We start from the raw sequence: 26,127 nt of genomic DNA, 5'->3' as shown, positions 1-26,127 counted from the left end.
AGGAAGGAAGGTCACACTGAAGATTTCTTTTCTGGTAGTTGGGGGGAACATTCCAAGAGCCTTTATACTTTAATTAAATGCAGAAATTCACCCTCCAGTGCTACCGAGTTTCTTAGCGGACTTGCCGGCAACTGGGCTGTGATTTTACTCCATCCATTTTGGCCAAATGAAAAAACACATCAAAGGTTCCTTTCTCTTCCTGGAGATTGCAAAACCCTCCTGTCTCCAAAATGTGTAAACAGAGCCATGCTAACTGCAGGGGAAACTCTGACGCTCCTGTTGGTCAAACCCTAGGCCTCTGTGTTGCTCTTTGCTGCTGTTTCAGTTTGGCAAGCAAGCTCCGGTCAGGGGATTAAACGAAGGGCTTAGTGGATCAGAAGCGTGTGCCGATTTCCTAAGTCGAGGCATTTCCTGTTGTGCGAAGGCCGGGTCCTGCGCATGCGCACGGGGCTGGCCCACCCTTCTTTCCCTAGCCCCGCCCGCCGCAAGTCCTGGCAGAAAGACGCGGAGGAGGCTGCGCGGTCGTGCAAGGGAACCTGGGAAAGAGTGGAAACCCGACTTCTTGCGTCTTATTGTATCCTAAGCACTCAGAGAATTTGCGAATTAGAGAAAGTCGAATGTAAATGTAAACTATGAGGGGAGAAAACTTCCTGGACAAGGCATCAGAAATCCAGACCAGAGCTTCACTCTCTTTGGTCACTTCATTTCTCTGGGTCTAACTCCTCTTCTGTGCAATGAAAAGGCTCAATTAGATGATTGCTAATGTTTGCATTCCTGCAATTTAAAAAATTAGGGGATTTCATGAGATCATTTCAGTCCCCCATGAAATAAAGCGGGTTTTTTGGAGTTTCTTACATTCTTGGTGCTGCTGTGTTCAGTTTTAAGAGAATTCCTGTTATCTTCTTTGTAAAGCCGCCCTAGACCAGAAATGTCCAAGCTTTTTGGAGTAGACACAGGCCTCCATCTCCAGTGTAAGGTTTAACTAACTATATAAGATACATAAGTTTCTTGCTTTAATATCGTAAGGCGAAATAAATCTCTGAAATTATAACATAAAGTAAAATAATATGAAATAAAATAGTATTTTGTATTTTATAGTAAAATAGTATTTTATTGTACTGGGGTTTTTGTTTCATTTTATCATGTTTTGTGTCATAAGTCATCAAAAGTAGCAGGTACAAGGAGTGAGAAATAGAAAATTATCATTTATTTGATGCCATCAAATGATTGGAAAAGCAAATAGAAAAGGAACAAAACTCAGAACCTGCCAACACTGTGAAACTAACATGATCGAGGCTGCCCAAGTTCAAATCCAGCTCTGCCACACAAACTGGGTGACCTAAGTAACTTAACCTCTCTACTCCTGGTCTCTAAAATACAAATAATAACACCACTTACCTCCTTGACTGGTTGCAAGATTAAAGGGTTAATACATGTAAAGCACTTAGAAGAGTGACTGGCATATAACATGGTAAAGGCTACATAAATCCCATGTGTGCTATCATAAATTCAGTATGTGCTTACTGAGTACCTACTTTGCACTCAGGATACAAAGGTCAACAGAATCCGAGAGAGAGAGAGAGAGAGAGAGAGAGAGAGAGAGAAACAGAGCAACCCAAGTATCAGCTGCCAGAATGTTGCAAGTCCTCTAGTTTGCTATTATCTCTCTGTCCTTTAAAATATATTAAATTTTTTTTTTAAAAAATCCAGGTTGGGCGCAGTGACTCAAGCCTGTAATCCCAGCACTTTGGGAGACTAAGTTGAGAGAATTACCTAAGCCCACGGGTTCGAGACCAGCCTGGGCAACTTGGCGAGACCTCATCTCTACAATAAATCAAAAATTAGCCAGGCACGGTAGCGCACGCCTGTAGTTCCAGCTACTTGGAAGGCTGAGGTGGAAGGATCGCCTGAGCCCAGCAAGTCGACACTGGGGTGGCCGTGAGCATACCACTGCACTCCGGCCTGGACAGTGAAGTGAGACTCCAACTAAAAAAAAAATGTTAAAGAAGCCTGCCCGCCCCTAGCACAGCACCTAACTCAGAGCATCCTAATATGTAGTCTTGTTAATGCTTTGCTTTGTCAACTCTGGCTCTGATCTCTTCTGCCCTTGCTTTGAACCTTGCATTCTGCATGGGATGCTTCATTTCACACTGTGGTGGCCCAACATAAGACTCCACTCCGTGTCCTTGACTCCCTAGATGCCACCAAAATAAGGTTGTGAGAAACAGATCAGCATTCTGAGCAGTTCCATTCTTTGGGACTCATTTTTCTGCTTTACAGCCCCTTTTCCAGCTTCCTTTCCCTCCCCAGGAGAGAAATCATGCCACTTTCTTATAATCCCTCCATAATTATAAACAGTGATATTCTTCTCCCCACAACAGGAACAATTCCTATGCCAAGATGAAGAGCAGTTACGAATTATCCGTCCCTTTTCCATCCACAAAGTGACAAGTCCTCTTGTTGTCTCACTTCATCTTTTAAAATATTATAAACAGTAACTCTTCTCACTGAGCTAAGTTGCAGGCACTAAGTTAACCACTTTATTTGAACCATCTCATTTAATTAACTTGTAAATTCAACAGATAACTCTTGGGCACCTACCACATACTAAGTAGGGCCATTCTAAAACTTGGTAAGCATGGCAGAAGAACAAAAGCTCCTGTGGATCGTACATTCTAGTGTGGAGAGACAGATGATAAATAAATAGTAAGCCATGATAAGATTCAAAACTAAAAACAGACTGAAGAGACTGGGGCCACTTTAGAAGAATGTCCAGGGAAGGTTTTTCCAAGAAGTGATAAGAAAATCCGTCATGATAAGCTGGGAGGGGGTATGCATTCCTGAACAAGGGGACAGCTTGCGCACCGGCTGCAACACACGAATGTCTCAGAGCATCTAAGCAACAGAGAGAGGGCAAGCAAGCTGGAGCTCAGTGGGGAGGGGAGAGTGGTAAGGAAGAAGACACGAGAGATGAGCAAAGGCCAGAACACATACGGCAGAGTCGGAGTTTGAGCTTATTCTGCTGCTTTGGGGAGAATGGATTGTAGGTGGGTCCGAGGGAAGCAGGGAGGCCAGTAAGGAAGATCCCAGAGTGTCCAGGAGAAAGCACATGGGGACTTGGGTTCAGGGTGGTGGTAGAGGAGGTGGAGGTGGAGAAGTCAACAGGTTTTCAACCTTTAAGGAGGATCAACAGAACTTGTTGGCAAATTGGGATGAGTGGGGGAAAGACAGTGGGAAAAAGAGAGTGGCTTTCAGATGGTGAGGAAGACTACACGAGGAACAACAAGTTTGGGGTGGGGAAATCAGGACTTCTTTTTGTCGTGGTATTGTTAAGATATTTATCAGCCCCCCCCATACATGTGAATGTCAAGTCAGCTGTTGGAGTTCAGAGGAGTCAGGGCTGAAGTTACCAGCACATAGTGGAATTGGATGAGATCCCCCACAAAGAAATAGAGATGCAGAAGAGAACATGTCCCAGAATTGTGCCACAAACTTAGCGGGTAGTACTGCTTTCATTCCCACTTTGCAGACAGAAAATTAGCTCAGGAGGGGCAAGTGACTTGCCCACGGTCCCAGGAAGCAGTAGCAATGGGATTTAACCCAAGCGGTCTGACTCTACAAGCTCTACTCCTACCCACTTTGCCATCGTGGACATGTCCATCCACCCAGCAGTGGTGCTTGCTTCCTTCATGTGTCACAATCTGTTTGCAGGAAGAAGATGATGATGGTCTGCCCAAGAAAAAGTGGCCTACGGTAGATGCTTCTTATTATGGTGGGAGAGGCGTTGGCGGCATTAAAAGGATGGAGGTAGGAGGACAGCTTAATATACACTTACCTATGTTGACAATGCCATGGGGAAAACACAGAGCAAATTGGTGAAAACTCATGGAAGTCTGGCAGGGATGTAAGGCAGAAAGAAAGATAAGAGGTACAGCCTTTAACTGTGTACTTGCCCACTGTGAATCAGAGCAGGTCACACATCTGCTCAAACCTCCCCTGGTTTCTTTTCATATTGGAGTAAAATCCCAAGTTCATACCCGGGCCTACGAGGCCATTACCCATGCCGCCCACACTGCCAGAACAATTCTCCTTCTTATTCCCAACCCCATGACTTGCTCTCTCATCTCCTGCCTTTCCCTTTTCCGTACTTTCCCTCTTTCCTGGCCCTCAAAACCCAACGGAATTGAGGGTCAGTTAGCCCTTATATTGTACTTCACATATGGATTTGTGATTCCCATTTTCAAGGAACAACATATTTTATTCTGTCATTTTGTTCCATCATTTTTCATTTATTTTAGGTTCGTTGGGGAGAAAAAGGCTCCACAGAAGAAGGTGCTAAGTTAGAAAAGGCAAAGAATGCAAGAGTCAAGATGCCAGAGCAGGAATACGAATTCCCTGAACCTCGAAATCTCAACAACAACATGCGTCGGCCCTCTTCCCCTCGGAAGTGGTACTCTCCGATCAAGGTGTGTCTCTTTCTACTCAAAAAGCCATCATTAGTCTTGATAAAACACTTACATAGTAAGAATAAGAATATTTTGGTGTGATAAAAATCCCAAACCAAAATCCATTCGCATCCCAAGGGAACAGTTTTTTTAAATTATAGACTTAGAAGTGCAAGTAATTACTTTTCTTAATTTCCACATTATCAAGGTTGGAAACTAGAATTTCTACTGTGACAAAGCAGTAGAATTAACGTGGACTATAAGCCAAGCGACTTGAGTAATAACTCCTTAGGGTCACTATAGATCTCACAGCTTCAAGGAGTAGACGGTCCGCTACCTAACAAAAATGTCGGCATTCTCCTTGATGTTACTCTATCCTCTTGCCATAACATAAGCCTATTCCCTTTTATGCAAGACTCTTGCCAGTGTACCAGAGCACACTGGTGAATTGCACCAGCCATGGATTTAGGACTCACTCTTCCTGATTGCAAGCAAATCCCCCCTTTTCTCTACCATCTCTCTTTCTCCTACAGCTCCAGAACTTAAAATCCTGAATTGCAAGTCATAGGAGGCAGTTGATGCTTCTTGAAGGCCTCTTTTGTATTCCTCTTAAGTGCAACTGTCTTTGGATTCATGAGATTTCATCAAAAATCCTTGTTCTTTAATCTTGTCCATAAACATCTGCACTATGCCAGTGTCAGAGAGCACTAGAAAATTGTAGCCGAAGAGATTCTAGACATAATCCATCCTCTCTCTCTCTCTCTCTCTCTCTCTCTCATCTCATACAGGAGAAAACTGAGATTGGCCAAGTCCTTGGTCTGCTGAGGTCTGGAACCCAAAGTCCCAACTCAGGGCTACAGCCTCAGATCCATGCTGCAAACAAAACTGGGCCAAGTGAAAGACTCAATATAAGAGCCAACTTCCATCCCCACCCCTTACACACATGCACACATGCACACAGCCAGCTCCTGTCACCACTCTATATGCATGAACACACACGCAGCCAGCTCCCATCACCATCCAATACACATGCGTACACACACACACACACAGCCAGCTCCCATTACCACTCCTTACACATGCACACACACACACGCACACAGCCAGCTCCTGTCACCACTCCATACACATGCACACACATACACACACAGCCAGCTCCCATCACCATCCCATATACCTGCACACACACACACATACACACACACACACACACACACACATACACACACACACACAGAGCCTTAACCTTCTGTCAATGGTGACAAAGATAACTGTCTTCATTCACTGAGTTATTTGCTAATTTTGGAGCAGCTCTTCTCCTACAAAATGAAAAGAAATACTGGTTCAAACAGTGTAGTGAAACTTTCTTGGTTGTCCATATTTTCAGCCAAGCTAACTCAGGCTCACCTGAACTGTAGTGCATTTCCATTTGGGTTTGTCATGTTTTAAGTAGTGAGATTCTTTTTTAAGATAAGCTTCCCTGGGGCAATGGATTGAACTCTGGAAAGATGTGGGCAAAGTGCTGCTTGTTTGACTAACAGCTGTTTGCTTCTAATTATTTTCTAATGGGGAACATGCAGTGGCGTGCATACATGTGCAGACAGGAAGGAGCCAAGGAGATTCTCAGAGATGAAGAAGAAAGGGGATTTTCTATGTTGCTTTCAGGAATCTGTACCTTGTGACTAACAAACATCTTTGGTTATAGCCAGGTTTTCATTTCTGTAATCTTGGATGTTGAGATTATGCTGGAGAACCAGTATCTGCTTGAGAACATGTTATTGCTTTATTAACTGGTGCTTTAGGACTAAGTTTTATAAAACAAATAAGGATATGGACAAATACATTTAGAAATCTAAAAGCATTTCCAACACCCACTTGGAATTAGTATCAACTCAATGAGCATTTGTCATGCACCTATTATGTGCCAGGCACTGCCAGATACTGAATATACAGAGGCTCTCTAACCTAGCTGTTTCAGAATCACCTGGGAGTGCTGTAAAAAATACAGATTTCAAGGCCTGGTGACTCCAAGTCTCACAGAAGACCTCCAAAACACACTGGCTCTCACACCTTGCCCACTTTTTCCTCATCAAGTGAAACATTTTATCTGCAGTGTCTGTCTGCCTTTTCAATTTTCACATCCAAGCTCCCTAAGCGATACTCATTTGCTGGCTCAATTACCACTGCATCCACAGTCCTGGCTCTTGAGCTTCCTCCTTAGTCATTGTGTTAAACTCATGGCTCTCAATGGGTAGCATAACCCAAGAACTTGTTAGAAGTGCACATTCTCGGGGACCACCCAAGTTCTAATAGATCAGAAACTCTGGAAGTAGGCCTAATTATCTTGACTTTAACAAACTCAGTTAAGAAGTTGCCACCAAATGTTCCAGCCATCATTCCATAGGAGGTTCTTGGAGGGCAGGAACAGTGGTACCTGGATTATTAAAATAGACAAAGAGGCCATGATCATACCACCATGATTTGCCACGAGTCTCAGCAAGGAGACCCACATCAGATTTCACATTGGGTCCATTTTTACCACAAACTCAACCGCTAGATTAATGTTAAGTGGTTGGTAATCTGAACATCATGGCATCACCTAAAAGGCCAGATGGAAAAGACCTAGGATGCTGGTGGACTTGTTAAGCACATAAGGACATGAGAAGCATGAACGTTCCTCTTGCCAGGTGGAACCAATGCCAGCACTGACTCAGCTCGTTCTGCTGGGTAGCAAATGTATAAATAGCCCGTTGGTGTGATGACTCATGTTTATGAGCCTTCCCACCACCAGATTTCACCCCCTGCAGGCACCAATTATGCTTTGAAACCCCAATAAACAGCACTGTACCTGGCATAGAGGAGGGATTCTATCATGTCTTATTAAAGACATGATATTAAGGCATGAGATGTGATTATGAAACCACTCCCAGAGCGTCATGCCAGTCAGACCACATGGATCATTTTGATCCTCTCTGTCCAGGAAGGTGGCATTCTTCTTGCCATTTCCTTGAGGAGGGGACAGGAAAAGAAGTCACCTTAGGCGTATCAGGGCTGGGTAGGTGAAGAAAGGGTGTGGTAGCGTGCGCCTGTAGTTCCAGCTACTTGGAGGGCTGAGGCAGAAGGATCGCCGGAGCCCAGCAGGTCGAGGCTGTGGTGGCCGGGAGCGGCCACTGCACTCCAGTCTGGGCGACAGAGTGAGACTCCAACTCAAAAAAAAAAAAGAAAGGGTGCAGACAAGAAGAATAAAAGCACAGAAAGGAATTCAAAAGTATACTCTGTGGAGAAGTAGGGCAGACGTGCTACCAGAACTTCAGTGTTCATGAACCCCATTCTAGCCACAATGCCTACAGACATCTAGGCCGTGGACAAAACATTTAGCCTTATGTGATACCATAAACTCTGCTCCTTTTCCCTGCACCCTCTCCCTGGAGTTGTCACAGTCCTGGTAGGAAACAGCATACTCACAAGAGTTGAACTAACAGACGTATGGACAGGCTTAAGAGAACCCACGAGGATGGTGAGGCACCCAGGAACTAGCAACAGCAAGAGTTGTTACATCCCTACCTGAAGGGCAAGTGGGAAAATGGTGTTACTGGATCCCAGTGGGAGCTGCAACCTTGGCAAAGAGACCACCCAACTTTTCTGTGGCCATAGAGCAAAAGTTGACAATCTAAATCTACCCTGCCACCTGTTTTTACATGACCTGCAGATAAAAGGTGGTTTTCATATGTTTAAATGGTTATATAAGTACATACGTAGTATGTACATATAGCGTAGAGGCCTCAGTTTTGCCTCTTGATCTACAAAGCCCAAAGTCTTTATCTCTGGCCCTATACAGAAAATATTGGCAGACCCTTGCTCTGTGGGAATGAAGACATGACTGAGAGTATGGGGGCAGGGCGGAAACAGGAACGAACACCTCGGTCTCTCCTTCTTCCTGCTCTCTCACCTTCCTGTGCTACCTATTGATCAGAGGAAGGCTTCCAAGGCATGGAGCAGGGAAGACAGAGAAAACAAAGAATGGATGGAGGCATGCAGCAGGAGAATGACTCTTCTGCTCTCTGCTCGCTCTCTATCCCCACTATAAACAAGGAAAACACATCCACCTAGCACAAAACTTTCAGCAGGTACTAGGAAGACTTTAGCTCCCCAGTGGAAGAAGCCAGAATCCTGTACATGCTGAACTGTATTGCACTAGACTCACTTTTTCCATGCATTTCATGAAGTGGAGTTGAGAAGCAGGTGAACCCATTTGCCAAGCAAACCCAGCGGGAACTCATGGAGGGAAGAGGTCTACGGTGGACTTTTCTCCACCCACTGCCCCCATCTACTTTCAGACACTGACCACACCGACCACACCTCCCCTCTTCTTCATTCCAGGCTCATGATCAGGAAATTTTCCCTGATATTTAGCCTGCATTTTCCTTTATTCGGTTTTCACCCCCTGGATTTACAACACTCCATGCTTCTCATTAAATTGGGCCTGACCATTTCAGACAAATGAAGTCATGCCCAGTTATATGGCCACCAGATAGATTAAAACCAGAACTGTGTTCAGGTCTATAGTATGCAGCCTTCAGAGAAACCATTTTCCCCCTTCTCCAGTAGCTCCTGAACATGATGAGAAGTGACAGAAATGACAGCTGAAGGACAAAAGCCAGACTCAGACATGCCAGGCAGACCACTGTTCCCTGCAAGAGAGCCAGGCAGTGAAGGGGCAGAGTTAGCCTGAGCTACTTGCAGGGCCTGGTACAGGATGGTCTTCTGTTCACTTCCTGTCAGGCCAACTTGTCATCCTTGGCCTTAAACACCTTGACCTTGGAGCCAAGCAGCATTAAGCCTTGACACCGAGCTGGATGAAGCTCTGTGTAGCCAAATAAGATGTACTGGAGCATCAGGTGAAGTCGAATGTGCTGTTGATTTTGAACAGATTTTGTGCCTTTCTGGCTACTTTATAGAATGATTTGAAACCTTTCTTAAAGAAAAACTAAAAGAAGGGGAAAAAAGCAGAAGAAAATTTACTCTGCATGCACATGTGTGTGTGCATATATGTGTGTATAGCAAAAGGTTTCCAACTGTATCCATTAGATTATTTCATTTGAGGGGAAGCCTGGTCACACTATTTACCAAGTATTTCAAGGTGTAAAAAGTCAGGTGTCAGCCTACAGTGGCCTTATTAGTTGAGTTGCTCTAAAAATTCTTAATCTCTTATTAATTTCCAACTAGCTAAGGCTGACAAATCAGAAGAAAAGACACAGCTGCTGCCTGGCCACAAAAAAAACAGAGAGAGAGAAAACCAAAAAACTCAACCACAAACACTGATGCCCCGGGGTGCTTTAAACACAGGCACAGTCTTTTTGTTTAGAAAGAAACAGAGCTAGAGTTCACATAGAACTTTAAACTTCCACTTTGCCTTTGTGGATTGGAAGTTATTGTCTGAGGCTAAGGCACAGTTTGGAAGCCTGGAATTGGTAAATGTCTCATTTTATAGTTGAAATGTATCAACTTCACATGAAAGAAAGCTATTTTTAAATGCCAGCTAATCCGCTCTCGTGGGTTCTGAGGCTTATGGAGAAATCTTTCTTCATTGGGCATTTCGCCTGGGGAGTGAGGGCCAGTGTCTTAAACGTCAGAGAGGCTAATGCATGACGGACACTCAAATCTGTGATAAATAAAAGTGAAGTAAACTTGGAAGGCTCCTCCCAAACTTTTAGGTAAAGCCTACGACTGATTGCAATAATCCCCTGAGGCAGTTCTGGACCCAAAAGGATGTAATTAGTAAGCCCATTCCCTACTGTCTTTAAATAACAGACCTCTGCTCACATTCAAAAAATCAAGGCTCCAAGAGCCTTTTCGTTGCTTTTCACTTTTACTTTTGAGAGTTATGTTTTATCCTCTTCTTAGTTGGTTGTGAGCACCTGACATTTGCAAAAGTGTAAAATGATGCCATTTTTCTCATTTAAGTTTTAATTTGGGAAATATAGTTATCGTCCATAAAAGTTCTGAATATAGTTTGTGTTGTTTGTGTGAACATAAAAAAACTGGACTTATTATCATTTCAAAATGAATAAGTTTATAAATTTTTTTAAAAAACACATTACCTGCTCCCTTCCCTTGGGGTGGCGAATCTCCTCTTTCTCTCTCTCTCTGTCTCTCTCTCTCTCTCTCTTTCTCTAATTTACTTTACAAATAAACTGTGTTTTCTAATCTTAAAAAAATTACCTGATTAGGAGTAGAGTAGAAAGATGCACATGAGGAACCCTAAAAAAACCCAGAATTATCTTTTGGAGAATGAGCAGTACTACACTCAGAATTTGTTCCTCTGGATCAAACAATCAACCAGTGTTTTTATCTGGAAGTTTTAAGAAGGTTGAATCATGACTTGCAGAAGAAACATCTCGAGTTGTAGCAAACAGGTGACTCGTTCTTCCACCATGACAACGCACCTGCCCACCTCAAGCTGAGTATTCAGTAGTTTTTGTTTTGTTTTGTTTTTTTGTTTTTACCAAAAATGGTATAATTCCCATGCCCCACCCTCCCTATTCACCTGATGTCACTCCACGGGACTTTGTTTTGCTTCCCTGGATGAGAAAACTCCTCAAAGGGAAACATTTTGCCAATGTGAAAGAGGTGAAACAAAAAAAAAAAAAAAACCAGCAGAAGCGCTAAAAGGCATCAAAATTGATGAGTTCAAAAAGTGTTTTGAGCAGCGAAAAAGCATCTTGATAGGTGTATTACATCAAACGGAAAGTACTTTTAAGGTGACTGAAGTTTAAATTCCAGAATTTTGGGGGTGTCCCCTCTCATATGGTTATGTCAATTACCCACATTGTTCTCTGTGCCACAGACTGGGGACTTTGGGTTCATTTGTGGTATAGTCAGAACTCAGAACACTGAGGATACAGCTAGAACTAGCTAGTCTCACCTTGGCCAGAAGAGCCTGATGACAGTATCTCACCTGGATAAAGTACACACCGCGATCCAGGCAGAGTTTCTTCCAAGAGATTTCCGTACATTAATGCCTTTATTTCTTATAACAGCCCTCAAAAGTAGAAACCACTAGAGCTCCCATTTTACAAATGGAAAAAAATCAAGGCACAGAGAGGTTAGGTAGTTTGCCCAAATTCACACAGCTGTTAAGATAGATGTTCCATGGCTTTTTGTACTAACTGCAATGTATCCATTTGGGCTAGCAATGAAATTCGTTATTAATCATTGGGAGGAGAGAAGACAGGGGGCATGGGGTTTGTAAAAGGCCCATCGGGAAACTTCACAGAATGAGTGACAGATGAGGAGGGCCTGAGCTGAGGCAGGAGCCGTGGAGATTGTGGGGCAGGGGTGGACAGGGAGAGGCAAAGGGGATTTGTTAAATAAAGAACATTCCAAGATGCGGTCGATGTTGGACATAAGCAGGTGGTAGAGGAAGCTAAGGTTAGAACGATTCCCGGTGCCCGACTTGCCCAGCTGGGTAGATGGTGGTGCCGTGATCCAAGACAAGGTGTGCAAAAGGAGGAGCAGGTTTGGGAAGAAGCGGGTTAGTTCCATTTGTGAAGTTTGGTTTTCTATACCTGTGATATGTCAACATGACAGTTAAGATTTGTTAGGTAAATGGATACCCAGATCTGGAGCTCAAGAGAGGACTGAGCTGAAGATAGAATTTGTGAGCTACCAGCAGACAGGAAGTGGGGACTAGATATGAGTACTCAGTTGAGGGGTGAGAACAGAAGAGAGCCAAGTGAATGCCACTATGTCAAATATCAGCAGAGGGGGAGAGCAAAAGAAGTGGACAAGGGCTAGAGAGAAAGAAGAGAGCAGGCGGAGGAGGCAGCACAGAGGCCAAAGGATAGTGTCCAGAGACAGAAACAGGACAGAGAGTCTCTCGGAAGAACCGAGGGGAGTGAGTGTCAAGGCGTTTGGCAATCAGGATGCCATGGGTGGCCTTAGAGAGAGCAGTTTGGGCGGAGTGATTGGGACAGAAGGAATAAAAACTGTGGCTTGGGGATAGGAGGGAAATGGGCTTGGAGGAGCACAGAATAGAGGAGGGGCAGATACATGTTTGCAAAGTTCAAATTATGGGATTCTTACACTCTGAATTCCATCTTTCTCCAGAGCCTTCCAAATAATCATTGTAATGACCCATGATCATAGGTAACATTTAATGAGTACTTTCTATGAGACAAACACCTAACTTCTATATTTAATTTTAAACCTCATAATAAGTCTATAGAGTAGACAATATTATTATCTCCATTTTAAAGATGACAAAAGTAAATTTTGGGGAGGTGAAACAACTTATCCAAGCTGCAGAACTGGTGAAGAGGAGGCCCAGGATACAAACTCAGGCAGTCTGGCGTCAGTCATTTTGTTCTTACACACTACACTGTGATCTGTTGCCACAAAGAAACATCGCTGACAACCCATCTCCTAGTATTATGCACCTAGGTGCTTTCTGCCCTTCTGCTATGTGTATAGCTTTAAATTTCTTAATTAATATACTTCAACAGCCATATTTCCTTCTTTCAACCCCATCTCATTGCTCCTTATTTGTCAAGGGCTTGAGTGATTAACACACAGAACACTGTGGGTGGGCTGATTTAACAAAGCCAAATACTGGGAGCCCCCCTTCAAAAAAGGGAAAAGAAAAGAGGCATTCATCCAGGAAATCCACCTGGTTCTATCCTGAAATATAAATGCTTATCCAAAAGAACCTTAAAGGAAAACATTTAGCTGATGATTGAAATGGCTTAATGCAGAAAACCATGCTGCACACAGCAGCAGTTCTATCCAACATTCTAAAGTCATTTCAAAATATTTTTCAAGGCTTTTGTAAATTCCTTGCCAAAAGAGATGAGAAACACTACACTTGGAAAGACACAGTTTAACCCACAAGAACGCCAACAAAAGTTGATAACGATTCAAAAACACAATTTTTATATGTTTATACAACCTACCAGAAAATAATTTCAGAATATGAAGTCTTTGAGATGATTCTTAAGTTAACTCTGCCACTACAAAGGCTTTATGTTAAGGAACTTGAACACTCTGGACTTCCCCAGTCTTTCCAGCACTGTCATTCAAAGACTTCTTCCAGATCAGGGTTTTCAAGCACGCCTAAGACCCCAGTAGGAAATTTTACATCTTGGTCCAGTATATATCCACACAGGCATCCATACACATTTAACTGAAACAAATTTTTCACAAAATAATACCCTCACCACATGCAATCAATATTTTCTATTCTATTTTATTTGTTACAAATTCTGATCCTAACACACAAAATTGATTTTATGAAAGCTTAAAGGGTTACAACCCACAGTTTAAAAAACTCTGTTCTAGAAGATCAAAATATAAGCACTCCAGCCAAAGATCTGCATGTGGAAAAATCTGCAGAAAGTGTATACGAGCTTTAGAATTAGACAGACGTGGATTCCAATCACAATTCTTCAGTTTATAAGCTGAACGCTTGGGAATGTTCCTCCATCTCTCTTACCTTCCATTATCTCTCCTCACCCCTTTTCAAACTGCTGGGACAATTAAATTAGAGGGCACCAAAAAAGGCATCTAGCACTCAGGAGCATTTATTCATTGAACAAATATATATTGGGTATCAGGGGCTGTCCTAAAGGCAAGGCATACAGAAATGAACAAAATCAGCATTCCAGTGGTTATAGACAGACCATAAAGAGATGAACAGAGACTATATTCGGAAGCCATAAGGACTGTATTTGTTTCTTATTGTTGCCATAACAAATTACCACAAACCTAAAGACCTAACACGAATTTATCATTTTGCAGTTCCAGAAGTCATAAGCCCAACCTGGGTCTATTTGAGCTAAAACCAAGGTGTTAGCCAAGCTGTGTTCCTTTTGGAGACTCTAGACAAGAATTCATTTCCTCGTCTTTTCCAGACTCTAGAGGCTCCCACACTAATTGATTTAGGGCCACCTTCCATCCTCAAAACCAGCAACAATGGGTTGTTGGGTCCTTCTAACATCAAACCACTTTGACTCTGCTTCTAACAGCATATCTCCTTCTCTGACTCTGACCCTCCTGCTTTCGTCTGGGAAGGATCCATGTATTTAGATTAGGCCCATCAGATAATTCAGGATACTCTCCCCATCTCAAGATCCTTAATGCAATCACATCTGCAAAGTCCTTTTAGACGTGTAAGGTAACATAATCACAGGTTCCAGGGAATAAGAGCCATCTTTAGGGATACCCTTTATCTTATACTGTGAAGACCTTGGCACTGACAGTTTCATTCTTCTCAGTTTCAGCCAATTGCATACAACCCCAAAAAGTTTGTGGTTTTGGTCATCGGTATTGTTTGGTCATTTGTCTCTCGAGCCTGGGCTTCTGAGCAAGCTGGAACTGCTGAGTGAGCCCAGCAAACAGCCAAAGATCTGCAGCCCAAGGCTCTTTCTTTGGTCTTGCCCTGTCGACACTTGAGTTCTAGAACAGGGCTACAGTAACAAATGCACTTGTAATTTTCCTGAATTTGTTATTATTGTCTTCATTTTTGAACCCTGGGGCACCAAGCAGGAAGAAAAACTTCATTTGAAAGTTGAAAAGATTGACTTGTGGTGTGAGAATATGCACAGAAATATGATAAAGACAAAAGTTAAGTGTGTATGAAGAGTGACTGAAGTGTGTTTCCAAATTTGGGGCTGGACTTAGGTCTCGGGGTATATCCTTCAAGAGCATCAGAGTCCTCTGTTTTGTGTGTCTTCCCTCCTACTTTCATGAAGCCCAAATTTTGAATGTAGAGACTGAAGAGTCACTAATCCTGTCACAACCATATTGACTGTGCTGTGTTGTTCAAATGACTAAAGAAGCATGGAAAGTTCTATATGCCTACAGTGACAAGTCACTGGTCTGATTTGTTATGTGATCTTGGTTCATATGTTTTGTTTCAGGGAAAACTTGATGCCTTGTGGGTCCTACTGAGGAAAGGATATGATCGTGTGTCTGTGATGCGTCCACAGCCAGGAGACACGGTAGGATTCATTTATTCATTGATGGTCTCTCTCTCTCTCTCTCTCTCTCTCTCTGTCTTTGTAGATCTAAACTAACTTTGAGTTCTAGAACAGGGCTACAGTAACAAATGCAGCTATTATTTAGTGTTGTGACAAAGATATTAATTTTCAAAATTCTGGTTGTAACAATACCTTGAGTATTGATCTTCTTTTCTAAAAATGATTTTGAGAGAAATATGTTGGATTTAACTTTCTAGAACTTGAACTTCTCAGTATATAGATACAATGAGCAAATAAATTGGGACTAGTCCTGTACTTTGGGCAGTCCCAGGAGGAGACCTGCTGGTCCTCAGCCACACTGGCCAGTGGTGAGGGGCAGAGGACCAGTGCTGCAAGGATGAGGTGAGGGAATAAGGGGACACGGAAAACGCTTACCATCTTCCAGCAGGTGTTGGGCCCAAGGGTCCAGGACCATAAGGGGATCTTCTAGCCTTGGTGAGGACTTGTCTAGGTACAAGTATCTCCAGCTAAGGGAAGTTATAACAGGTGGAGTCAGCAGAGACCTTAGAAACCATGCAGCTCATGCCTTCGTTTTGTAAATAAGGAAACAAAAGACAAGAGAAGTTGAAAAACTTGTTACGATTCAGATAGTAAGTTACAGCGCTGGAAACAGCCTCAATTCTGCTGAAATCCCACCACTGCTATTTCTTCGTGTAAGAGCTGGTCTCTCTTCCACAAGTTTTACAAAACAAAACTTGGAACCAGTTATCCCTCAACCACCAGCGACCTGCATTTTCCATCCACCTCTTTGGGAATCAGGCACTTTAACCCAAAAGCAAAATAAAGGTGTCTAATTTAGAATTACTTTCAAATCAAGCTGGCTTGGGTTTTAACCTCACTTCCTTAACTCCAGGCAAGTCACCTAACCTCTCTGTACTTCATCTTGGTAAAGTAGATGACAGTAACTACTTCTTTGTGTGTCTGGTTGGAGAAGATAATGTTTGTAAAGCCTTTGGGCCACTGATGAACACATAAGAGTAATCAATGGCAGATATTTTTATGGTTATTAACTTTGTGCTGTTCTGCTGTCTATGGATGGTTGATGCAAATTCAAGCCATATTGCAGTGTGTTTGTATGGAATTTACTCCGTCTTCACTCAGCTCACTCGGCAACATGGCACAGCTAAGAAACACTAGAACGGAGCCTGGTAGACAGGCCCTGCCACCCCTTCACTTTGCACCTGATGACAATGGGGGTTTTATGGCTGAGGAGACAGTCTAAAATTTCATAGCTTTTGTGAGCTACTGCCCAGTTAGCTGTTTCTGCTCCACACTGTGGCTGGAACAGCAGACAAGTCAAAATGTGAAATTAGGCAATAAAAATTCTGAATAGACTTGACCCTTGTGACATATGAAATTTGAAATTTTGTCTGTGACATGAACAAATTTCTATACCAAATTTTAAATTAAAACTCTACAGTTAACAGAAATAAACATAGGACATAAAGTAGGTACTTGGGGAGGTGTTTGGTCTTATAAATTGTACACCTGGTTTCTGTGGAAAATGAAGAAAATTTTTAGCATGCATGAGACTCATCAAAGAAAGATTAAAAAAATAATAAGATACCTGAACTAGAGCTCAGTAGTACTATTTTTTGTGACAGACGGTGCTGGTACAGTGTATAATCCTATTTTCTTTTTTAGAGCAGCTGAAAAACATCTCTACTAAAATATGGTAACATTCCACTCTCCACTGACCAGTCTGGCAGAAACAAATTCATAAACTGAACCAACCTAAGAAAGATATTAATTTTCAAAATTCTGGTTGTTAACAAGACCTTGAGTATGGATCTGCTTTTCTGAAAATGATTTTGACAGAAATATGTTGGATTTAACTTCCTAGAACTTAAGCTTCTCGATATATAGGTACAATGAGTGAATAAATTGGGACCAGTCCTGTGCTTTGGGCAGTCTCAGGAGGAGGCCTGCTGGTCCTCAGCCACACTGGCCAGTGGTGAGTGGCAGAGGACCAGTGCCGCAAGGATGAAGTGAGGGAATAAGGGAGCACGGAAAATGCTTACTGTCTTCCAGCAGGTGTTAGACCCTTGGAAGGGGAGAAGAGTAGAAAGAAATATTATTATTTGTAAGATAGAAGAATCAACACTGTTTGGGGGCAAAAGGCTGATTATATAAATTCAAGAACAATGGAATTTTCTCTAATGAATCACACCTAAGTTGAACACCTAATTCTGAATGACAGTTTGTATTCACATCTGAAGATGTTCTGTAAGTTTCTGAGAAAAACAATACCACCTTGAACTTTTATTCTCCAGTCACAAATAAGACTAAATTAGAAGTCAAGGAAGTTTAAGAATTAGGTAGATACATTAGAACATATTCTCAGCTCTGTCACCAATCACAATTGTCCAGTTTACTTTTAGATGGACTCTCTTTATGAAATCCTGCTAAAATTACAAGATACATGAGAGAAATACATGCAGAGAGTTGTGTCCTTGTTGTCATGGTGGCAGCCACAGACATTTTGATGTACACATGGAGATACACAAGAAAAGTCGCATATTAATTCAGAGCCAGAATTAGAGCTGCCAGTGGCTACTCAGGAAAGAATTATAGGGAAAGGGAGGACACTATTATAGCTTTGTATACATGCTTATTCTGTTTTGTTTCGCATGACTTTAGGAGACTCACTAGAGACCTGCATTGCTTGCACGGTGATGACTCTGTAAGAATTCCTCAGCACTGATTTATGGGACTGACCACATTTTCCATAAACTTGAAATGACTGCATCCAGGCATGTGCTCATGAACAAGAGTCACAGGTTCTGAATTTTTCCTTTAAAACAAAACAAAAACAAAAGTCACCTAATTACATTCTCGGTTACATTCTGAATTGCTTCAAACACATGTTGACCTCACAGAAACCTGGCAGTTCTTTCTCTGCAGTTCCTGTCTCCTTTATCCCCCCTTCCCTCCCCCAGCTACTCCACCCCAGCCCTGCAGATGCAGACACAGGCCCACCAACAGAGCTTCTGAGGCTGCTGAAAGGCCTGAGTGCCTCCAGCCCCAGTGCAGAGCCAGGGCTGGGGGAGGCCTGAACCCAGAGCCACAGCCCCTTCCTGGGATTGGTGCCCACCTCCTCAGAGCCATCCAGTCCCAGATCAGGAAAAGACATGATGAGACGGCAGTAGGGGACATGAATGCTTCCCATCTGCCGTCACCCATCTTCCACTTTCTGCCTGGGGTGGGCTCATGGCCCCATTGTTTCTTGGGGTCCACCAGGAGATCCCTGGGCCAACATAAAAGAGAAAGTGCCAAAAGAAACCACTTGAATGGCAACACATCTGATTCTAAGATTGTTCAAGTCACTAAGCAGTGTCTCCATGCTCCCAGGATGTAGCCACCACAGAGCACCTCGTAAAACACAGATCTCAACACACCATACCTCTGCTTCAGACTTGAAAAATGAGGGAAAAGTCCAAAATCCTTAGGTTGATTTAGAAAAGAATGTCTTTCCATTTCATCTGCTGCTCACTCTAGGTTCCCTCATCCCCTCTAAACAGGCTCCGAAGACATGGAATTAATTGCCTGCCAGGCCCTGAATGTGCCAGGATCTTTTGTGGCTCTGTCCCTTTACTAAGTTTCTCTGCTTGGAATTCCTTTCCCATCCTCTCTACCTAGTGAACGTCTATCAGCTTCATAATATTTTTTCATTATTCCCAGTGTCCCTATAAAGATAAAAGAAACATGCTTTAAAGGGAACATTGCCAAAGGAGAACATATTTGACAGATACTAAGCAAAGGGTTAGATGCAGTGGCTCATGCTTGTCATCAAAGCCTTTTGGGAGGCCAAGCCAGGTGGATTGCTTGAGTCTACCAGTTTGAGACCAACTTGGGCAACGTAGCAAGACCTTGTCTCTACAAAAAAAGTCAAAAAAATTAGCCAAACATGGTAGCATGTGCCTGTAGTCCCAGCTACTCAGAAGGCTGAGGTGGAAGCATCGCCTAAGCCCAGGAGGTCAAGACTGCAAGTGAGCCATGATTGTGTCACTGCACCACTGCACTCCAACCTGGATGACAGAGTGAGACCCCGACTCAAAAATTTTTAAAAAGAAAGAAAAAGAAAGTTAGAACCTGTGTTCCATGAATATTTTCCAGAATGGTCCCCAAGTTTTTCTATATAGCTTAGCTATTCTTTGAGTTCAGAAAATTTGCTCATCTTTCAAGAACAAATGGTTGAAGGAATTTAGAATGTTTGATCTGAGAAAGAATAATTATAGGAGCTGTGAGAACTTAATAACTTGGTCCTTTCTTGGTTATTACATGATGCATCTCATTTTGTAACCTATTTTTTTAATTTTTAATTTTAAAGATGTGGAGTACAATTCAGGGTTAGGTGTACAAATGTTCATTATGCCGGTACCCTTGTTGATAAGGTGTACCCGCCCCCCTGGCAGATTCCCACTACTGCCAATCCCGCCCCCCAACCCCCAGCAGTTTCCCACTACTGCCAATCCTTTTCTTATAGTATTATGATAATTGTTCAAAGTCTAACCTATTTTTTATCACTTCACTATATTCAAGGAATAACCTTTCCATGTCATTACATATCCTTGCATAGCATCAATTTAATGACTGTGTCATGTTTCACTGTGCATCTTCCTTTTCTGGACATTTATTGGTTATTTATTATTATAAAGGAAACTGCAGCCAGTATCCTTGGAACCAAATCACTGCGCACATTCATGAATGTTTTCTCAGGATAAAATGTCCAGCTTTCTACTAAATCAAATGACATGCAAAATTTTAAAACATTGGTACATATTGCCAGATTGTTCTCCAAAAGATTACACAAATTAATCCTCACATCTATGAAAAGCCCATCTCCTCAAGATGCTCACCAACATTATTGAACTTACTTATTGGATAGGTACTAATTTAACTTGCATTTTTATTATTAGTGAGGTGGAACAGTTTTGTATATGTTCATTTCCTTATTTGTCAATTGCCTGTACATGGTTTGGCCCATTTTTCTATTGAATATTTTAGTGTTTATTTTTATATGATCTTTTTCCTAGCCCATCTTCATTTATATATTAATCAAATGACTGAGTGCCTACTATGTGTCAGACTCTGTGCTGGCATTAAGCATATGGTGCCCACTCATGAAACTTAAGACCTAACATATTATATATACTGTATATATGTATATATTTATATTTATTTATGTATTATATAGCCAAAGTTTTCCTAATATATCATTTAACTTTTAAAAAATATATTGACGTTATCTACATTTTATAGTCAAATCAATAAATCTTTATAATTTCTGCCTTTGGTTTCAAATTTAGAACAGTTTCCCTACTCCAAGAGAACGTAAATTCTCACAGAAATTTCCCCTGTACTCTACTCCCTCGGTCTCAGTTTTTGGTGGTAATATGAATTGTCACCTTTTCTGTCTCTTCATGCGTATTTTAGTGTATATTTGGGAAAGACTCCTTTTGGAGCTATGAGTCATATGGTATATTAAACTAGAAGTCCTAGAACATTATCTTAAATTCTTTGAAGTGTATATAGACTGTGACTTGTGCCATCCCAATGAACAGAATTAGCCACACAAAGTTCCAGGTAACTAGTGTTACCAAACAGGGATTACACAGATTAAAACACTAGGCCAGGATACACTAGAGAATTCCTGTAGCAGACCACGGTCCTCAAACTTGAGCATCAGAATCGCCTAGAAGGTTTGTTAAAACACAGCTTGCTGAACCCATCCTCAGAGTTTCTGGTTCAGGAATTCTGAAGTGGGGCTTGGGAATTAGCATTTCTAACAAGCTTCTGGGTGATGCTGATGCTGCTGATTTGGGGACCACCACACTTTAAGAATCAGTAAGATAAGGAACTAGATGAACTTCAAGGTCCCTCTAACCGTGAGAGCATGGGAACTTAAGTCGACATTTATACATTTATTTGACCATCTAGCCACTACTTTTCTTTATTCCACCATAAAATACCTGTTAACACAATGAGAGACTAGTCTAGCTTAAATCTAAATATTAAGTCCTAACCGGTAGTAGAGAAATTCTTCCCAGCTACCGGCAGTTCTGTTTCTAATTTATTAATTTCAAACACAGAAATGTAAGGGAATTCGGTGATCAGAGTCCATGGACAGCAGTGACTTTCAACTTGATTGCACATCATGATCAGCTGGAGAGCTTTAAAGTACTGATGCCCAGGTCCCTCCTCAAAGGTTCTGTTTAATTGCTCTGGGATGAGGTCTGGGCACTGGGATTTTAAACACTCCCTAGGTGATTTCAATGGGCACTCAGGGTTGAGAACCAATGAGCTGGTGAAGTTCCCTATTTTTCAACCAGGGAGCACAGCATCTTCTCTTTCCTTCTTGAAACAACTTAAGGGGCCACTCTTCACATTCCTTTTAGAAACCCTAAGGGTCTGATGCGCATAAGGGAAAGGATGATCTCAATCTTCATGTGCTTTCAATAGTCCCTTTCCTTCCAGGAAGATGGTTAACCTAGATTCTGGCTGCCATGTCACTGTTACTGCTTGGGCAAAGTGGATGGAAAAGAAAAAGAGAACTCTGCCTCATATGTCTTTTCTGGATAGAATTCCATCAATCTACATACCAGCCTGAGCCCTCCCGGTCACTTTTACCCTGATTCAAATTCTACCCCACTTCGCATGCTCCCAGAGGACCCACTGGGGTTGGGTGTCATCTTTGTTTTCAGCTCCTTGGTTTCTCTCAGATCTGGCATCAGGAGACTGGTACATTCCATTACTATCTACAAGAACAAAATGCTAAGGCTCACTCTGAGCTTGTTTTGCAAGCCCGGGTCTCCTTGCAATCAGAAGAGACCCAAGGAAACACACACGTAAATGCACATAAACAATGTTTGAAACTCATCTGAAGTGAAGCCCCAGAGGTTGTGAAATCCTCCCTCAAGCTCCAGACCCAGGGCTGCCGTTTGTGCAGCTGTTTCCAATAAGGGCGTGAGGCCGGTCACATGGGTACCATGTCTCCTTACTGTCGCAGAAGCAGGAACAGCCTGGTCCCTCTAAAACAGATGAGCCTCCTTGTGACATAAGCAGACCTCAGAGAAAGCATCTGCCTCTTTATTTCTCTCTCTCTCCTCTCCTCCCTCCTTCACATTTCCAGCATTTCCTCTTTCTTCTTCCCCTTTTCCTCCCCCTCTGCCTCCCCCCACCTCCACCACCCCACCCCCCAACCAGTTTCCAAGGCTTGCTATGGCTGCCTTTGCTCAAACAAAGACCTATTGCATTCCCACTAAGAATCCATTTCTGGAGTGGGCACTAGGGATGCCGATTAGAAGAGAACTAAATTCTGGCTTCCAGGAGTTCAGAGTATGGAAGGTGTGGAAGAGAAGAGAAGTCAGTGTTGTATTAACTGCAAGCAGTTACAGAAGCACAAACTCACGATAACTTTGGGGATAACTATGATCTCTATTTCACAGAGCAGAAATTGAAGTTCAGGGGAAGGCTATTAACTTCCCCAAGGATACACGACTGGTAAGGGGCAGGTCTGGGACTTGAATTCAGGACCAGACTTGAAAGTCTGCACTAGGGATTCCTGAACTGCTTCATGCATTCAACAGATACTTGCCAGGCATATTCTAAGAGCTACGCACCGTGTTAGTGCTGGGTGTTCAAGATGAATGAGCTCTGTCCCTGCCTCCAAGGAAAAGGAACAAACAGGCAAATCCTCAAGCACTGCCCAGTGTGAAAGGCTCTTTGGTGGAGCTGAGTACATGAGGTATGGGGAATACACCCAGGAAGGACTTCTCACCCGCTTTAGAGTCAAAAATTGCTTCTTGAAGTGATGTTTAACTTGAAAAGAGGGAATAACAGGACAGAATATTCTAGTAAGAGGGAAGCTTTGGGCCAAAGATCTGCAGCTGAGACTGTGACTCCTTCAGGGATATAAAAGGAATGGGGTACAGAGGAGGGCAGTGTGCCAGGCTGTGAGGAAGGACTGAGGTGAAGAAGCACATGGGGTGCTGGCCATGGGACCCTAGTCTACCTGGTGAGAAGTTTGTACTCCACTCTGAGGACGGTGGGGACTTACTGCAAGAATTTCAAGCAGGGCACGATCAGATATGTGTTGTAGAAAGGCCACGCTGGCAGCGGTGTGGACACGGTGGCAGTGAGATATGATGGCAGCCTGCATCATAATGTGGTGGTGAGAAGGACAGCATCTGGATTCCAGAGATGTTGAGGAAATGGCGTCACTGTTTGGGCCACTGCCTGTGTGTGGAGGATGAGAGACAGAAAGGTGTGGCAGAGAACTTCCAGGATTGGGCCCAAGCAGCAGAGCTGACTGCGTATGTAAGGTGTGGATAAGGAGAGCTTTGGAGAAAAGATGAGAACTTCACTTTTTAACTTACCCAGTTGGAGTTACCTATGGGACATCCCAGCAGAGCAGGCCGTCAGAAGGTTGGGACCAGGGTGAAGCATATGAGGGATCTAGGGCATGAACCAAAGGTCATGCAAATAATGATACCTATATGTACATGTCTCCTCCAATTTTGTGCCCTAGACACCTGGCATGCCTCACCCTAGTCTCAACTTGTGCAGGAGGCAGTTTTTCTCCAGTGATGGTTCTGGAATGGAGGCAAAGAATTGGGAATCCTTGGCATGGGAGCTGAGATGAATGTGAATAGAGGGGAAACCAGGGAGATAAGTTAAGCCCTGAACCCTGAAGGTCATGTCCTTTAAGCGAGAGTGAAGAAAGAAATACGAGAGCAAAAAGGAACTAAGAGGGACCAGCCAGAGAAAGAGAAGTTACAACTGGAAACTCTAGGGTTATAGAAGCCAAGGGAAGATAATACACCGTTAGAGGAGGGTGAAGCCAACAGTGACAAATGATGAGAAATTAAGATGCAACCTGAGAGCAATCCTCTAATTAAGTTAGTAGTGAGGAGGTTATGGTGACCTTGGTGAGCCAGGCTCAGTGGAGTGATGGAGACAAGAGCAAAGTGCTGCAGAAAATGGGAGGAAATGCCAAGGCAGTAGCTGGAAAAGATGGGGAGTTGGAAAGGGCTCTTTGTCTTAAGAAGATGAGGGCAGAGACCCAGTACAGGAAGAGCTCATTGATAGAGTACAGGAGAGAAGAAGGGGTTAGAGGACTCAGAAGAAATTGCCATTCTTCCTTAGTGGTGTGGGTAGAAGAGCCAAGGTATGGGTGAGAGGATAGGAAGCAAGGGCACCCCTCTGATGGCTCTGTTCTCCCTGTGATGCGGCTGGAGGAATGGGACAGTTGGAATTGGAGATCCTGGAAACAGCTACACATTGGGAATTCCATTGCTCCGGTCCTGGCCACACTCCCCCACATTTCAGGGTGGATGTCTCCACTTCATCAGGAAACATGGTGTTGTCAGGGTTAAACAAAATAACAGGTGTAATTAACTCATTTAGATAGGAGATTATTTTCTTCCCTTCCTCCCCCCTGAAAACTGCAACTGATAGAGTTTTTCTCAGAATGATTTTATGTTTAAACCAACAGTGACTAAAAGAATTAAGTTATCTACAGATTTAAATCCTATGTGTAGATCAATTTTTCTTGCACAATAAACAATATCTTTATATTGACTTTTTACATTGAATAAATGGACATCTTCAGAATTTCTGTCAGTCTCTGACACCAGGTTTAAGGCCCCAAAAGATCTGGAGAGAAAGTTCAGTTGCTGGCCTCTGACTCCTGACCTTTTATAACATTTTGTAAGAAGTGGATCATTTTTTAAAAATTATAGGAAATGTTCCTAGAGGGTGTGATTTATTTTGGCACAGCACTTTCCCTGGATGTTTGAATTCTCAGTAGTATTCATTCAGTTCTCACCCTTGGAAGTCTTTCCCTCACTGTCTCATTGGAGGTGGACATGAGTACTTGGAATTCTTGGCTTAGTTTTCTGGATTTAAGAAAGAAAAGGTTCAAAATGCTCTCTGTCCACAGCAAAAACCAAACTGTACCCAAAACCTAGAGTTAACCTTTTTCAGAGAAGTTAAGCCCCAAGTTGATGCTGCAAAATATACCATCTTGATTTTTTACCAACCTCCTTCTCCAGTAGTAAATAGTAAATTTACTATTTAAGTTTCTGAGTAAATGAATATGAAAGCAAGTAATGTGGCTGAGTTCTCTCTCTTTCTCTCTCCTCCTCCTCCCTCCCTCCCTCTCTCCCTCTCCCTCTCTCTCTTTCTTTTTCTCTCTCTCTGCTTCTCTCTCTTTCTCGCCCTCCATTCTCTCCTTCCCTCTCCCTCTCTCTCCCTCTCTTCCAATCCCCACAATCTGATTCCTCCCTCTCCACAGTCATACATACATTCACACACACTCATCATCACCATCATCCTCATCATCATCTTGTAGCTTCTTTCATCTCCAATTTGTAGGACTTTCAACTTTAAATTGCCTCATCTCCCAAACAGCTGCAACAACAGAAAGTCAAGTCCTGGTATCAAGTTGCAAATAGCAAACAGGGGACAAGTAAATGCTAAGGCTGAACAAGACCTTGGATGGGAATAAAGCACCCCTGTTCAAATTCTCTGACCTCATTTTTTCCCTTCCAAACAGAATCAGGATTGAGAGGGGTAAGGCTTGGCTCTAGGGTTAAAATTTCACCCAAGTGTATAACATTTTAGGAAGTTTGCTACTTTGTCCA

At 42.7% G+C, this 26,127-nt stretch overlaps 1 protein-coding gene across 1 annotated transcript in view; it reads left to right on the top strand.

The window, feature by feature from the left end:
- ANTXR1 (anthrax toxin receptor 1) overlaps nt 1-18,537 on the top strand; it is a 169,232-nt gene extending 150,695 nt beyond the window's left edge. The window contains exons 15-18 of the mRNA XM_021707778.1: nt 3,712-3,807; nt 4,299-4,466; nt 15,362-15,442; nt 18,421-18,537. Of these exons, the coding sequence (XP_021563453.1) occupies nt 3,712-3,807; nt 4,299-4,466; nt 15,362-15,442; nt 18,421-18,537 (462 nt within the window). The remainder of the gene's footprint in view (nt 1-3,711; nt 3,808-4,298; nt 4,467-15,361; nt 15,443-18,420) is intronic.
- The last annotated feature ends 7,590 nt before the right edge of the window (nt 18,538-26,127 follow it).

The sequence above is a fragment of the Carlito syrichta genome, unplaced genomic scaffold (assembly GCF_000164805.1).
Source record: "Carlito syrichta isolate Samal-C Ts95f unplaced genomic scaffold, Tarsius_syrichta-2.0.1 Scaffold124511, whole genome shotgun sequence".
Lineage (NCBI taxonomy): Eukaryota > Metazoa > Chordata > Mammalia > Primates > Tarsiidae > Carlito > Carlito syrichta.
Note: the sequence above shows the minus strand (reverse complement) of the source record. Positions and strands in the feature narration are given on the sequence as shown.